We start from the raw sequence: 15,017 nt of genomic DNA, 5'->3' as shown, positions 1-15,017 counted from the left end.
AAAGTGTAGGGTTTTAGCATTATTTAGCATTGTTTATTTATCTTTTTCTTGAACTGATGTGTTTTGGATACGTCATACACAGACTGTTTTATATGAGTAGTATAATTCGCAAATAAATTGTTCATTTCATATGTCTCGAAACCAACTATTTGTCATGTATACTCCCTTCTCAATAAATGTTTTAATACAAAATGAAGTTTCTTGCCTTTTCTATTAGTAAACGTATGTATACAAATATATGTGATATTTGTAGCAATAGCCAACAAACCATTGTATGGGTCAAAATTATTGATTTTTCTTTTATACCAAAAATCATTAGGATATTAAGTAAAGATCATGTTCTATGAAGATACTTTGTAAATACTATAAATATCAAAACTTAATTTGTGATTAGTAATATGCATTGCTAAGAACTTCATTTGGACAACTTAAATATTTCTCAACATTAATTTTTTGGCCCCTTCAGATTCCATATTTTCAAATAGTTGTATCTCAGTAAAATATTGTCCTGTCCTAACAAACCATACATCAATGGAAAGCTTAGCTTTTATTATCAGTTGATAATATAAATTGATTCCTATAAAATTGACCCTTATGACTGGTTTTGTGGTCCAGGGTCACATGACATAAGTCTAGGTGTTTGCGTGTTCTGGCATCATGTGTAAGTTATACTGTAACTTAATCACCTCGCCAAATTATAATGAAAGGTTTCCACTCAGAAGCATTTCAAGAACCCATACCAACCTGTAACTCAACCCAACTAATCTCTAAAGAATCCCTAGCCATGATTACTGGAAGCCTATTATTTATTGTACCAGTGTGGGTATTAACCTTAATAAAGTAGATTTCCAACTGTACCAGTTTAATCGTACCCTCCTCCTCGTTCTTCTCCTTTGACGCACTGGTGTTTTTTGGGGTTACACGCTGATAGGGTCAAAAATGCCAAAGATATTTTAAATGCCAAGTTAAAAATGGCAGTGTGCGTTTGACATTCGATATATTTTATTATATTGATTTCCAGTTCTCTAGTGCCTAGTGATCTGTAGCTTGTACAGTATCTCAGCATACACTACCAGTCAAAAGTTTTTGAACAGTAAGATTTTTAATGTTTTTCAAAATAGTCTCTTCTGCTCATCAAGCCTGCATTTATCTGATCCAAAGTACAGCAAAACAGTAACATTTTGAAATGTTTTTCTATTTGAATATATTTTTATTTTATTTAACTTAATGTTTTGTAATCTATTCCTGTGATCAAAGTTTTCAGCATCATTACTCCAGTCTTCCGTGTCACATGCTCCTTCAGAAATCATTCTAACATACTGATTTGTTCAAGAAACATTTACTAATGTTATTATCATCATCATCAATATTTAAAACATTTAAAGTATTTTTTTCAGGATTATTTGATGAGTAGAAAGATCCAAAGATCAGTGTTTATCTGAAATAAAATGCTTTTGTAACATTATACCATTCAAAAGCTTGGAGTTGGTATATTTTGTTTTTGTTTTGGGAAAGATGTTATAAACATTACTTTTGTTTAGCAAGGATGTTTTAAATTGATCAAAAGTGAAGATAAAAACATTTATAATGTTACAAAAGATTTCTATTTTAGATATATGCTGTTCTTATAAACTTCCTATTCATTCAATAGATTCAAAAGAACTTTCAATCCAAGAAACCTGGAAAAAAATGTACTGCTGTTTTCAACAAATAATGTTTTTTTTTTTTTTAGCAAATCAAAATAGTATAATGATTTCTGGATCAGCTTTTAAATCACAGGAATACATCACATTTTAAAATATATTCAAATAGAAAACAGTTATTTTAAATAGTAAAAATATTTCAGAATTGTTCTGTTTTTGCTGTATTTTGGATCAAACAAATGCAGACTTAGTGAGCAGAAGGGACTTAAAAAAAATCATTTCTGACTCAGGTTGTAGCTTTTGTGCTGGGTGAATTGTTTGGTAAAGCTCTGTCGATGAGTCCCACAGGCTTTTCAGAACTGTGCTTTGTAAATGTTATTGCAAAAAAGAAGTTTGGGAATCTTTGCATTTGGAAGAAACGTCGTATGTAAAAAAAAGAAGTTTTATGTTTATGTATATGCAAGCAGCAACAAGTTCGTTCACCCCGGATGTGACGTATTGCAACATACACAAAAGGTTGAGCGGGATTACTGTTTGAAGAATTCGCGCCGCTTTCACATCCCCCAAAAAGTATTCTTTAACATTTTAGTTTTTAAAGGTTAAATGAGTGATATATTGCTTGTTTATGTTTTAGGTACAGAAGCTGTCGCTTCGATCTAGTATAAGCAAAACTGTTTTTTCCCTTGTGTTTGGGTTTCTCTTGTCAGGTAATTTGCGGTCAAACGCGGTCAAATGTATGTTAGTGTGATCATAACATTTTTATCTTCAGGCTCATATCAATGTAATAATATAACCAGTGCCATTAGGACATACAAACACCTTGTCACAAAAATTGTGTCAACATAATTATAACAGAATCCAGATAATTTAAGAACAAAAAAAGGCTTCTAGTTGATGAATTTACACCTACGATTGTGAAATGCAACTAGTATTATGATTGGATTAATAATAAGTATAATTTTCAATAAACTTATCATTGCCTGTCAGAATAACCTCACACAGGTTTGTTTACAAGAGCACGTTGTTTCTCATAGAATAACCACGATTGGTCAGACCGATTTAAATCCCCGCCCACTAGCAGCTGTCAAACTAGGAAGCGTCTCCTAAGAGTTAAAAACTCTTTATAATTTCATATAAACGCGATATTTAACATACAGACCTAATCGCATATGATGCATTAGGTCCTCAAGCCCCGGATTCGTTTAACCGGGAAAGCAGGAAAGCGCGTTTTTTACATATTTAAACCAAAGGTCGACGCGCCGGCCAAAAGCAATGTACAAACCACAGACATTCCTGTACGTTTCTCACAAACTATCAGCATTATCGTTTTTAATTCCCCGCAGATTTTGTGAACCATCATATATCAAACTGTCTGGTCATTTTTAGCTCCAAAACACGATGTTATATATGTTTTTTCGTGTTGTTTTTAAAGACTGAAAAGAGCGGCACGCATGCGCAGTAGTCACGAACCGCTGGAGTATATATTGCTTGGCGCCCATTCATTTCATTCATTCGCACTGAACACTGCGGTAAGAACACTTACTTTAGTCTTCCTTTATCTAAAATCTTTTACATTTTAATCTGACTTCGTCAAAATTGTGTTGTAATGTTGTATTAGCAAGAATATCGCTGTTGTTTTATGTCGCTTTTGCTTCAAAACGGAAGTTTGTGCCTTTTAACTAATCATCTGTTACAACTAACGTTAGAGATGAAGATATGTTCGGGACTCCTAAAAGCAGCTGTTTTTAGCTTGATTGTTTAGGCAGAAAGCGGGATTAATGTGTTAAGAAGTGTCTCATACCCAAAAGTTTAATGTAAAGTCTACCTTAGAGGGGGGATGTTGCTGAATGTTAGCCAACTCTGCTAGGCGCCAGATTAGATCATTGTATGTACGTGGACGTGCATTTGTAAACTCGTTCAGAAATGGGTTAAATAAGTAATACTGTTAAAAGTGTTATGGGTTTTTCACACACCAAGGAGTTGCCTCAACAGTATTTTCTGTTAAATTGGTGTTTAATTTGCTTTAAAAACATCTTAGATGGGTTTTTGTGGGGGCAGCTGTAGTCTCCCGCTTCATGTAAATTGGCGCGGACTGTCCTTTCATAAACCTACAGAACTGGATCATGTATTTCTGGTTTTAGTAAAAACATCAGATGATCATACTGCTGCTTGTGTAGATTTTGGATTCACTTTTAATGCCTTTCGACTTTAAATGATTTTTAATTCGTATGAATTATAAAATTCGTTCGATATATCTAGCCATGTATCTACTTCTCTCTGGTCAAATGGCAAAAGCTTAAGTGTTTATTGTTAAGCCTTTTTATCGCAAGTATTTCTCTTAAATGCTTTATTTCTTTTATAAATACGTTTTAGAAATGTAGTTACCTTATTATTCATAGTTTAGGGTGAAATAGTGCTGGTTAATTACAGTCTAAGTTAACACATTGTATGTTTCTGTTTCACAGGAGAAAAGCACTAAGTTATTTGTTTAGAAAATGTCAAGACGCAGGTAAGAATTAATCGTTTGACTTATTAATTTTGCTTGTCAAATGTTTTACTTATGTAATATTAAAAAACAATACTTATTTCTTTATACCTTTTGTGTTTTAATAGTACTCGCAACACATTACAAGAAAGAAATGAAAATGCACCAGAACAAAATAAACCGCAGAGGAAAAGAAAAGGCGAGGTAAGATATTACGATTTTTTTTTTATATTATGTTTCTGAAACGGCAATGTATTGTTTTCTGAACAATATACGCAAGTATTTAAATATCATAATTTATTTTTTTCAGCAGTGCAATAGAAGAGTCCCGTCAGCAGCTAAGAAACAACATTATGAAATTCAGGTGAGCTGATGATATTTATTATTATTATTATCAGTATTGTTTATTTGTACTTTATTCGTATTTTTAAATAGCTAAAAGTTGATTGTATTAAGCATAAGAAATGATTGTAAGGCAATACTAGCAGTCTGTTTATTATTCAGTAGTTCGGTCATGCGCAGTAATGGTGTCACTAGGTTAATCACCGCGCCATGACGTCACGCACCGAACCTCCCGCGTTTATTTCCTTTATTCAGCAGCCCGCGAAAAAATCTTTTATTATTCAATAACATAACTGAAGAAAGATACTATTATGTGTATGGTCTTTTTGCAGCTGCTGTATTAATAAGAGTTAATACTCTTAAAATGTTCTTTAATGCCTGAAAGGATATTCCTTTGCTGGAATACTGAATGTAAACTATACATAATGTATGCTATACAAGAAAAGTGAAAGAGACACTATGCTGTTCTTATTCATGCCATATATATGTTTTCTCTTTCTAGAACCATCGTTTTGAAGGTGATATCAGTCCGAGTGTTTTAATTGAGACTCCTCAGAAAGAGGTTAATCAGGAGACCGGGAACCTTTCTGGTTTCAAGCGCTTCAGATTCAAAAACCTTTTTGTGAAACCCTCTCCGCTACCATGCCTCAGGTAAGACATGATCATGAGCCTCTCATGCTTTGAAAAGCTAATAAATCAAAGCATTTTACAAATAATGCTCTGTGAAACTATACACTTGACAACATTATGCTTTTGTTCCTTTTTGTTCCACTTGGCTTGATTTACTGCAACCACTTCAAACACTTCCTGAGTTATGTAATGTTAGTTTTAGAAGATTTTTATCACTAGCATTTTGTAATATGCAAGCCAGTTCATCTACAAACATGTTTCGTTGGGTGTTTAACATCATTAAGTACTAATTTGATTTTTGTTCTGTCAGTTGGGCCAGTTCAGATGATGTGTGGATAAAGATGCTGAACAAGGAGCTGAAGTATGTGCATGACAAAGGCTTCATCCAACAACATCCAGCCCTGCAGCCCAAAATGAGGTCCATTCTGCTGGACTGGCTCATGGAGGTGTGTGTTTTTCCTCACAGTTATACATGTTTTTTGATCTTGTCATCTGATTGTTTATGTGTTTAATCTTTTATCAATTTCTGTGCAGGTCAGTGAAGTTTATACCCTCCACCGGGAGACGTTTTACCTGGCTCAGGATATCTTTGATCGCTTTATGCTTACTCAAAAAGACATTGGCAAAGATCAGCTCCAGCTCATCGGCATAACGTCACTCTTCATAGCCTCAAAGATAGAGGTACTTAAACTTTGTCATCAGCTTAAATCTGTATTTTCTGTAAATTCAGTTAGTCATCTGAAACATCACATGGTGCCACTTTTCTCATAATACGTATCTGTGTTTGACAGGAGATTTACCCGCCAAAGCTTCAAGAGTTTGCTTATGTGACGGACGGTGCCTGCAATGAGGAGGAGATTCTCGCTAAAGAGCTAGTGATGTTGAAGGCGTTAAAGTGGGAGCTCTGTCCTGAGACCGTCATCTCATGGTTGAAGCTCTACTCCCAAGTGGACTCTTTGAAGGACGACGCTAATTTCCTCATTCCTCAATTCTCGCAGGAAACCTACATACAAATCACACAGGTGAGACTTGGGCTCCTTTGAAGTAAACATGTATATTGTTGTTTTGTTATGCCTCTTCTGACTCTCGAATCCTCTCTGCAGTTGTTGGACGTTTGCATTTTGGACATTAATTGCTTGGATTACCAGTATGGAGTCCTCGCTGCTGCTGCATTTTGTCACTTTACTTCTTTCGAAGCGGTTCATAAAGTATCAGGTGAGATTTTTGATCTTGGATATCCTTTAAGGATTTTCAAGGTTTCTGCAGCTTATAAAATGTCTTTTATAAAAAATTTTTTAAAAATTAAATCTTTTTTTTTTTTTTTTTTTTTTTTTACAAATTATTGCCTTAAAAGAGCTTCAATTGGAGTGGAACGTCTTAAATTCAATTAGTTATGTGATCAAATGTTGCATGCACTGCAAAGAATGATTAACTTGTTTTCCAGTTCAAAGATCTTAAATCAAAATGTGACCCTGAACCACAAAACCAGTTTTAAGTAGCACAAGTATATTTGTAACAATAGCCAAAAATACATTGTATGGGTCAAAATTACTGACTTTTCTTTTATGCCAAAAATCATTAGGATATTAAGTAAAGATCACGTTCCAAGATATTTTGTGAATTTCCTACCGTAAATACATCAAAATCTGATTTTTAGTAATATACGTTAGTAATATGCTTTGCTCAGAACTTCATTTGGACAAATTTATTGACCCCTATGACCGGTTTTGTGGTCCAGGGTCACATATAAATTATTATAAACCAATAAAATGAAGGTAGTACTTTTTTTAGAAACTGAAGTGCGTTAATGCTCAAAACAAGAACAAATCTGTCAGGGGGGAATGAAATCTTGTTTTCCTTTTGTATTTTTCTGACTCCATCAGCAGATTTGTTCTTGTTTTAACTGTACAACTTTTACAGAAAACAATACTCCTGTCATTTTGCTTCTCAGTGTATCTTGATTTATTGAATCTTTAGCCTTTTGCACTAGAAAACAAGACAAAAATCATGAGGAAGAACATTGTTTTTGCAATGCGATCAGTCCAAGTTTCCTTTTATGCCAAAAATCATTAGGATATTAAGTAAAGATAATGTTTCATGAAGATATTCTGTAAATTTTCCCACCGTAAATGTATCAAACCAGCTTTCACATAATGTATAAATCTTAATTTCAACAAATTGAGTGCATATGACTGGTTTTGTGGTCCAGGGTCACAATTGCTCTTAAAAATGGCCTTAAAATGTATCTTGATAAAACCTGCAGAAACCCTGACTGTTTTGCACTTGGGTTGTTGCATCAGTTTGTTGATTTGTGCTAAGTGTCTTTTTCTTCTTCCCCACCAGGGCTCACATGGGACAGCATATCAAGCTGTGTGCGGTGGATGAACCCATTTGCACGGGCTGTACGTGAATGGCCCAGACCACAGCTGAAGGACTTCAAAAAGGTGGTGGCAGAAAGTCGACACAACATACAGACCCATGTGGACTACCTGGCCATGCTGGTGAGTTCTTAGTTTCATTGTTTACTTGATTAGGATTATTTAAGATTTAACAATTTTAACATCTTTTTTTTGTGTTTGTCTCCTTTCAGAGTGAAGCGCATGATCGGCAGCAGGACAGCTTGGACCGAATGTCTCCACTGGCTGTAGCTGGAATACTGACCCCACCTAAAAGCACTGAGAAGCCTGCTAATGCCTGACGGGTTTGAGGAAAAACCTGACGTAGCTAGTCTTCATTTAATGCCAACACAGCTCAGAGATGTGAGAAACCTTTCATACCAACACATCCAGAGACTCACAGTTGTGTGTGGTATTGTAGGGGGTCTTGTAGGAAACAAATCCAGACGAGATGCTGTGGCACACAACCCTTCAGATGTTGTGTGAAACTGAGGGAGAACTTAAGTTTGGTTTCCCAAAGCAGTATTTGAAGCACTCAAAAGTGCCTTTCATCAAAGAATGGATTGATATCCATTTTCTGAAGCTACATATGAAATGTTAATGATCTCAGACTGAACCTGCTTAAGAGCTTCTGGCCATGTTGCCAGTTCACAGGTCTGCACAAATGCTGCTGCTGCTTCATGGATCATATGTTACCATTTTATGTTATGTAAATACAATTTAATTTTATTGTGTGTGTGCGCGTGTGATGTGAAACGTATGTTTTGAATTTTGCCATTGATGTGGTCTGATGCCAACACAGTGGTGCTAACTATTAACTGCTTGTTAAACAGGACGACCCTGTACAACCAGCAAAATCGGTTATTGGTTTATTTTCTTAAACATTCAGATCCTACATCATTCCCTTGTTTTAATTCTCCTGCGATGGAAGATATTCCTGTAAGACTTGACTGTTTTCACCCCTCAGAAGTGAGTTGACCAAACTGAATTTAAACAAATTGCATATTTATTTCATTTTAGTTAGATTTGTCATTGTAATATTTTGAATTGCAACTTTGTTCCTCAATGCCAAAGGCATATTTAATAATTTGAGGTGCTTGCTATTTATGAATTGAATGCATTTTGTTTGTAGCATAGCTTGATTTAAATTTGACCTGGACTTGAGCTAGTCAAATTAGCTTCATTGTTGATTTAAGAACAGTGTAAAAACGTACTATGAATTGTACATAAGATGTATATGTGTACATATAACAATTTCAAGACTCTGTAATGTCTAATTTCCAATGTGAAGTTATTAAAAAGTGAAATGAGAGCCATCGTGTTTGAGTTTATCTTTAGCATGGTCAACGTCATTTTTCCAGTCTCTGGTGTCACATGATTATTCAGAAATCATTCTGATATGCTGATTTGATGCTCAAAAATCAATCGATGTTGAAAACTAGAAAAAATGTTGCAAGGTTTTTACATTTATAAACATCCTACAGAAATGCATTAACATTAAGTCATTGTCAGTTCCCCTATGTGAGAATGATGGGGGAGGTGGTGATGTACCTTTTGGTTGAGTGACAAAAGAAAAGCACTAAACTAACAAATCTGAATTGCAAATTGTCCTAATAAGGGTGTTGAGGTGTCATTACGTCTCAGTTTCCTAAAAAGTTGTTACTGTCCTCACCTCCAGATAAACAGCAAAGACGATAAAGACAAACACCTCTTGATATACAATGTGTGGAGCGTCTTTGACAGGAAACTCTCACAGCAGCTCAACTTTGAAGAAGCCGCTGGCTATTATTAGAGCCCAATTCTTTAAAAAAAAAGAGTTTGTTTTTTCATTATTAACGTTGGATAATGCAGTGGTCTCTTAAATGTTGTAAAAAGTTGCTTAAGCAGAGAGAATGCATGTGTTTATGTAGTGGTCAGCTGGTCTGTATGTAGAGGTGTCTGCCAGACATGTGGCTGGCGTTGAAGACATGGACTCTCTTCACAATGCTTTTGTTGTGCGAGTTATTGTGTAGATCTGGGAACGAGTGTCCCCTCCTTAGTGGGCTTCCTACCCCTGAACTCCCAACCCCCTGCAAGAACCTCCAAGACAAAGAACCCACTCCAAACTACACATGCTTTTACTTTTAATGAGGTGTCCCACATACCACTGCATTATGATGACTTGGAGACAGATGGAAGTAGCACATAAAAAGTGTGTGTATAATATATATCTATATGTCTATATTCAAAGTCAGGGGTGGAAACATGATAAAAAAAAATCCACAAATTTTGTATGTATGCAAATTGTATAATATCCAAGGCGCACATTTCTAGTAATTGTGCAATTAATTCTCATATTCTGTTTTCAGAAAGTTCTCCCCCAAATGTCATATCATTTAATAAGAAGGGTTAATTTGACCTATTAATCTTTAGTTTACATTTAGCTGGTACATATATTTTTTTGCTATGTAATTTAACATTTTTAGAGCTACATCAATATCAAATAAAATTTTAACAATATTTCAAGTATGATTTATGTGATTTGTTGTATTTTGAATACAATCTTTCATTCTAAAATCCATAAAGTTTTGGTAACCATTTCGCATTACAGAATTTTAATTCATACTATAACCAAAGAACTTATACACTCTTTGCTATAACACTACTAAAACATACTACAAACTTGCAAAACTGTACTAAAATGTTGTTTATTTCCCATAAATAAAGCATTATGTGTTCCTTTTTGTCTCGAAACAATTATGACATGTTTCAGTTGTGACTGTTACGGTAGTGACCATTTTAGATACTTTTGGGCCCAGTTTAAAGAAGCTAATCAGCACATGGTTAGCTAGCACAATTCTGAACAGTTGTCTAAATTTTATGGAATAACACACACCAAAAAAGCAATGAATTACAACTGAAACTCCACCAAATGTTTTGGTAATGACAATTTTAGATACTTTTGAACCTATTTTAAAGATGCTAACATGGTTAGCTAGCACACACCTGAACAGTTGTACAGTCATAAAATCTAAATGTTATAGTTAGAATAACTCCCAACAAAATGTGCTTAATTGCAGAAAAAAAGGTGTCCAGTAGTGACATTCCTTAAAGTTACACACAGATTTTCAGACTTTTGAACACATTTACCTGAAAAAACATTGTCTACCCATGTCTTCCATTGTAAACAGGCTATGTCTGTGTGGTCATAATGAAGAATATGGGACAGCTGATATAAACATCTTACGTTTTATATGTACAATAAGCAAAATAATTGCTAATATAAAATGGAAAAGCCTAGCATAACCAGGAATCACAATGTAGGTGGGCCCAGAGAAAAATCAAGTAGGCCTAGCCTAAAAACCATCTGTTATCAAAATAGGCCAACACAACTGCACCTGCTTGAATATGCCGCTGTTTAATCAGAGCATAAGCCTGTATGCCATCCTAAGCAGTGTTAAAAACATAACAATAAGAACAGCATTAGCACGGCGGCCACACCACACACATCCGCTTCTGACAGACGCAACACAACAACGTCATCAAATAAACAGGACAGTGGTCAATCCTCAAGAGGCGGGTGGACAAACAAAAACCCACTAATTCTGACAAACTCCAAGAAGTGATTATGAAAGAATGGGTTGCTATCAGTCAGGATTTGGCCCAGAAGTTGATTGAGAGCATGCCCAGTCGAATTGCAGAGGTCCTGAAAAAGAAGGGCCAACACTGCAAATACTGACTCTTTGCATAAATGTCATGTAATTGTCGATAAAAGCCTTTGAAACGTATGAAGTGCTTGTAATTATATTTCAGTACATCACAGAAACAACAAACAAAGATCTAAAAGCAGTTGAGCAGCAAACTTTGTGAAAACTAGTATTTGTGTCATTCTCAAAACTTTTGGCCACGACTGTACAGCCAGAGCTGGGTAGATCACTTAGAAATTGTAGTCCTTTACTGATTACAGATTACATTATGAAAACGTAGTTGGTAACATAATCTAGATTACTTATTTTGGGTAGTGTATTCTGACTACTTTTAGATTACTTTTTATCTAACTTGTTTTAAACTTAAACATATTGATATAAAGAAGTAAACAGAATGAAAATATTTTCCATTTTGGATACCAACATCATAAAATGCATTAAATGTTTGATTAAATCAGGGCTTCCAAAATTGGTCTTAATGACTGTAGTGGGTTTGTAAGACGATAAAAAGCTAATAATTAATTAAATCAATGTCACTGTGACCACATGCAAATGTGTTGTTAAATTATTAAAATATTAACTTCCTCAGTGATATTTCATGTAAGTATTTCATGTCAGAGGAGTCTGTCTGACAAAAATGTTTGGGAATCCCTTTGTTGGGATCAAAAAATAAATAAAAAATGATTTACATGATCATTTTATATATAGTCAAAGCTGGTGTGACACATTAGTATTTTTAGAAAAAGAACAATTATGGAGAATTTTACATTAAAAATTACTTAATGCTATTGTGTGAATATGTAATCATGTATTCCACAAAAAGTAACCGTCAACTGATTATGTGCATAATAAAATGTATTATACTCTAATTACAAGTACTTCATTTTTTGAACCTGATTATTTAATCCAGAACACTATCTGTAATCTGTCAATTTCTACCCAGCTCTGAGTAGAGCATTTTGCAGTATTTAAAAGCATGCTTGGTCAAAGTCTGGCTCAGCAGCCACATAAACCACACGAAATAAACAACAGTGACTTACTTTTGATGATTATAACAGGAAACGGCGGTGCTTGAGTTGAACACTGCAATGATTTCCTTTCAGTCCAACGATTTTCAGGTAGGTGTGTTCACGTAGAGCTTTTCAAGGGCCAGTGTGAATAAATCTAGATTTAGATTCGATAGTCTATTGACCTGACGTTTCATTTGCATCCAAAACGAGGCGATGTGAACACTATGGAGCACTAAACACTTTCATGCAGTGTATGTTTCATTCATATTGGACACCAGAGAGTGTTCTCAGGCAGAAGTCTAGGCAGAAATCAGACTTTTGAAGTGACAATTTATGATGTGCATGTGCCACGAAATTCCTATCCATTTTATTTTTCGGTTAAGGCTAAATGGGATACAGCTGCGGCTATTGAGCATGCGCACATCAAAATAGTTTGAGTGTGTTTTCACAACGGGTCATCAGTCGGAACTTGCATATTGCTGCTGAAAATGGTCAGTTATTGTTATGTTTTGGGCTGGACCAGGAAAAACATTTGGAGTACCTTAGACTGCCAAAGTTGTAACAAATCAATGAGAAGAGTGCAAAAAACTGTCTTAGGAACAAAAGGCGTTTGTGATTGGCCAAAAATTGAACAGGATTTCCAGGGCAAGACAACATTTGTGTTTGTTCTTATCATTTCCCGTCAGGCAGGTGAAATATTCTGCTAATATCTCAATTAATACTGTTCGTACGTATCTTTGCCACTTAACTTAAGTTTGTCAAAATGTTGTGCCCTTTCCTGCTTACTAAGTCCTTCGCTATGTAATTTAAGAGCTTCCACGCTTTTTTCCCATGGTTTAGACGGCATAAATTAGCAGAACAATGTATTCAGTAGTATTATCAGGGTATTGCCAATATGGCCACAATTTAATAGGTAGAAAATGTAATTTATTGTTACTTTCCAGCTTTATCCCTTCTTGCCACAACCGAAAACTGTAAGAGTGGGCGTGGCCATTTGTAAATTGAATGGGTGTGGCTTCTGGTCTTACCTGCATCCCTCTATTTTTAGCTGTACAAAACAGCTAGTTTTGCTGCTTAATATTGCAAATTGGTGTGCCTTACCATATTATTTAAATGTATTAACACACTGGATGCAGTAAAAGGCAAACAGTTTTACAGTTTACTGTAAGTTTGAGATGACAACACCTGATGTTCACTTTCACAACAAAAATGTACAGATAATGTACTCACCCCCTTGTCATCCAAAATGTTCATGTCTTTCTTTTTTCATTCGAAAGGAAATTATGTTTTTTGAGGAAAACATTTCAGGATTTCTCTCCATATAGTGGACTTCTATGGTGTCCCCGAGTTTGAACTTCCAAAGTGCAGCTTCAAATGGCTCTAAACGATCACAGCCGAGGAAAGAAGGTCTTGTCTAGCAAAACGATAGGTTATTTGAAATTTTTTTTAAACAATTTATATACTTTTTAATCTCAAATGCTCATCTTGTCTAGCTCTGGTCACCATAGAAGTCCATTATATGAAGAGAAATCCTGAAATGTTTTCGTCAAAAAACACTGAAGAAAGAAAGACATGAACATCTTGGATGACGGGGGGTGAGTACATTATCTGTAAATTTTTGTTCTGAAAGTGAACTACTCCTTTAGTTCTTCTCGGCTAATGAACTGGAAATCTCTCATAGTGGCTACATATGCCACTAATGTCATGAAGATAAACCCGAAATGTGTCAGACCTCCTGACACTAAAGTGACTTATGTAGCTCCAAAATTAAAAACAAATTAAAAGAAATACAATGAACATTACATACTGGATTAGCCTACCACAGAGAAGAAAAGATAGCAAATTAAAATAAATATGGCAAGCAGCTACCAAAAACATTCACTCTATCCAGTCAACTAATCACACAGGCTTCATACTGACCTACACAGCTGCTAACAGAAAGAATGAAAAGAGACTGATATAATATTTTTTGACTCGTAACAGATTCAGTTCAGAAAAGTATGTGTACAAACCTGACATGGTTCAAAGCAGGGATTTAAAAAAAAAGGCTGGAAAGCTCATGGAAATGATGTAAGACCTAAATTGTCAATAAGCCTGTGGTTACTGTAAGCCACCGCTGGGTGGCAGTAAAACAACACAAAAGAAAATCACTGACATTGAGGCGTGAAATGTAGGACAAGGAAACTACACGACGAGAAAATAACCACACTCTCACGGTTGCTCAAGGAAAACATTTCATTTATTAAAATTCATATACAAAAAGGAAAATGTTAAGTCCCTAGAAAAAGTATTTCTCTATGTACATTATTTACATGGTACAACGAGCAGCACAGGTCTGTGATGGGCTGACAGGAACATTTCAAGTCAACTATAAGCCATTGTGGCAATGACCTCATGCTCTTGTTAGGTTTACAAGAGGCATAAAGTGACATTGTCTGGACCTTTAAAGAAAAAAAAAATCAATGGCCATATGTCTTCAACTCAATTTATGTCTGTATAGGTTTTGCTGGGCATTTCTTAGAGAACGAACCTAACCCTAACTGATCTTATGGCTCACTGTTTTTACAAAAAGCAGCCTGCAAATTTTAGCAGACTAGTTTTCACGACAATAAAAATAGAACTATACAGATCCTTTGCATTTTAAAACATCCACAAACTTTTTAATGATTGTATTTGCGCTGTGTCTGGCCACATTTGAACTTTTAAACACTTGGACACAGTGAACCTTTCAACTTCGGCTACTCAATACACCGTACATTCATCTGGTGTTGTGACACAGACGATAGGGACGTCCATTTTGGCACACCAGCATCAGAAATGATTGG

At 35.1% G+C, this 15,017-nt stretch overlaps 1 protein-coding gene across 1 annotated transcript; it reads left to right on the top strand.

Moving 5' to 3' along the window:
- Nucleotides 1–4,107: 4,107 nt before the first annotated feature.
- Nucleotides 4,108–8,729, top strand: ccne2 (cyclin E2). The gene is made up of 10 exons (XM_073847552.1): nt 4,108–4,152; nt 4,257–4,332; nt 4,439–4,492; nt 4,973–5,121; nt 5,411–5,546; nt 5,635–5,781; nt 5,892–6,122; nt 6,204–6,315; nt 7,444–7,601; nt 7,691–8,729. Exons 1-10 carry the CDS (start codon nt 4,139–4,141, stop codon nt 7,796–7,798), a joined length of 1,185 nt encoding a protein of 394 aa, XP_073703653.1. The 5' UTR covers nt 4,108–4,138; the 3' UTR covers nt 7,799–8,729.
- Nucleotides 8,730–15,017: the final 6,288 nt, after the last annotated feature.

Source organism: Garra rufa, chromosome 9 (assembly GCF_049309525.1).
Source record: "Garra rufa chromosome 9, GarRuf1.0, whole genome shotgun sequence".
NCBI classification, from domain to species: domain Eukaryota; kingdom Metazoa; phylum Chordata; class Actinopteri; order Cypriniformes; family Cyprinidae; genus Garra; species Garra rufa.
The sequence above is the reverse complement of the archived record's forward strand: the minus strand, read 5'-3'. Positions and strand labels throughout refer to the sequence as shown.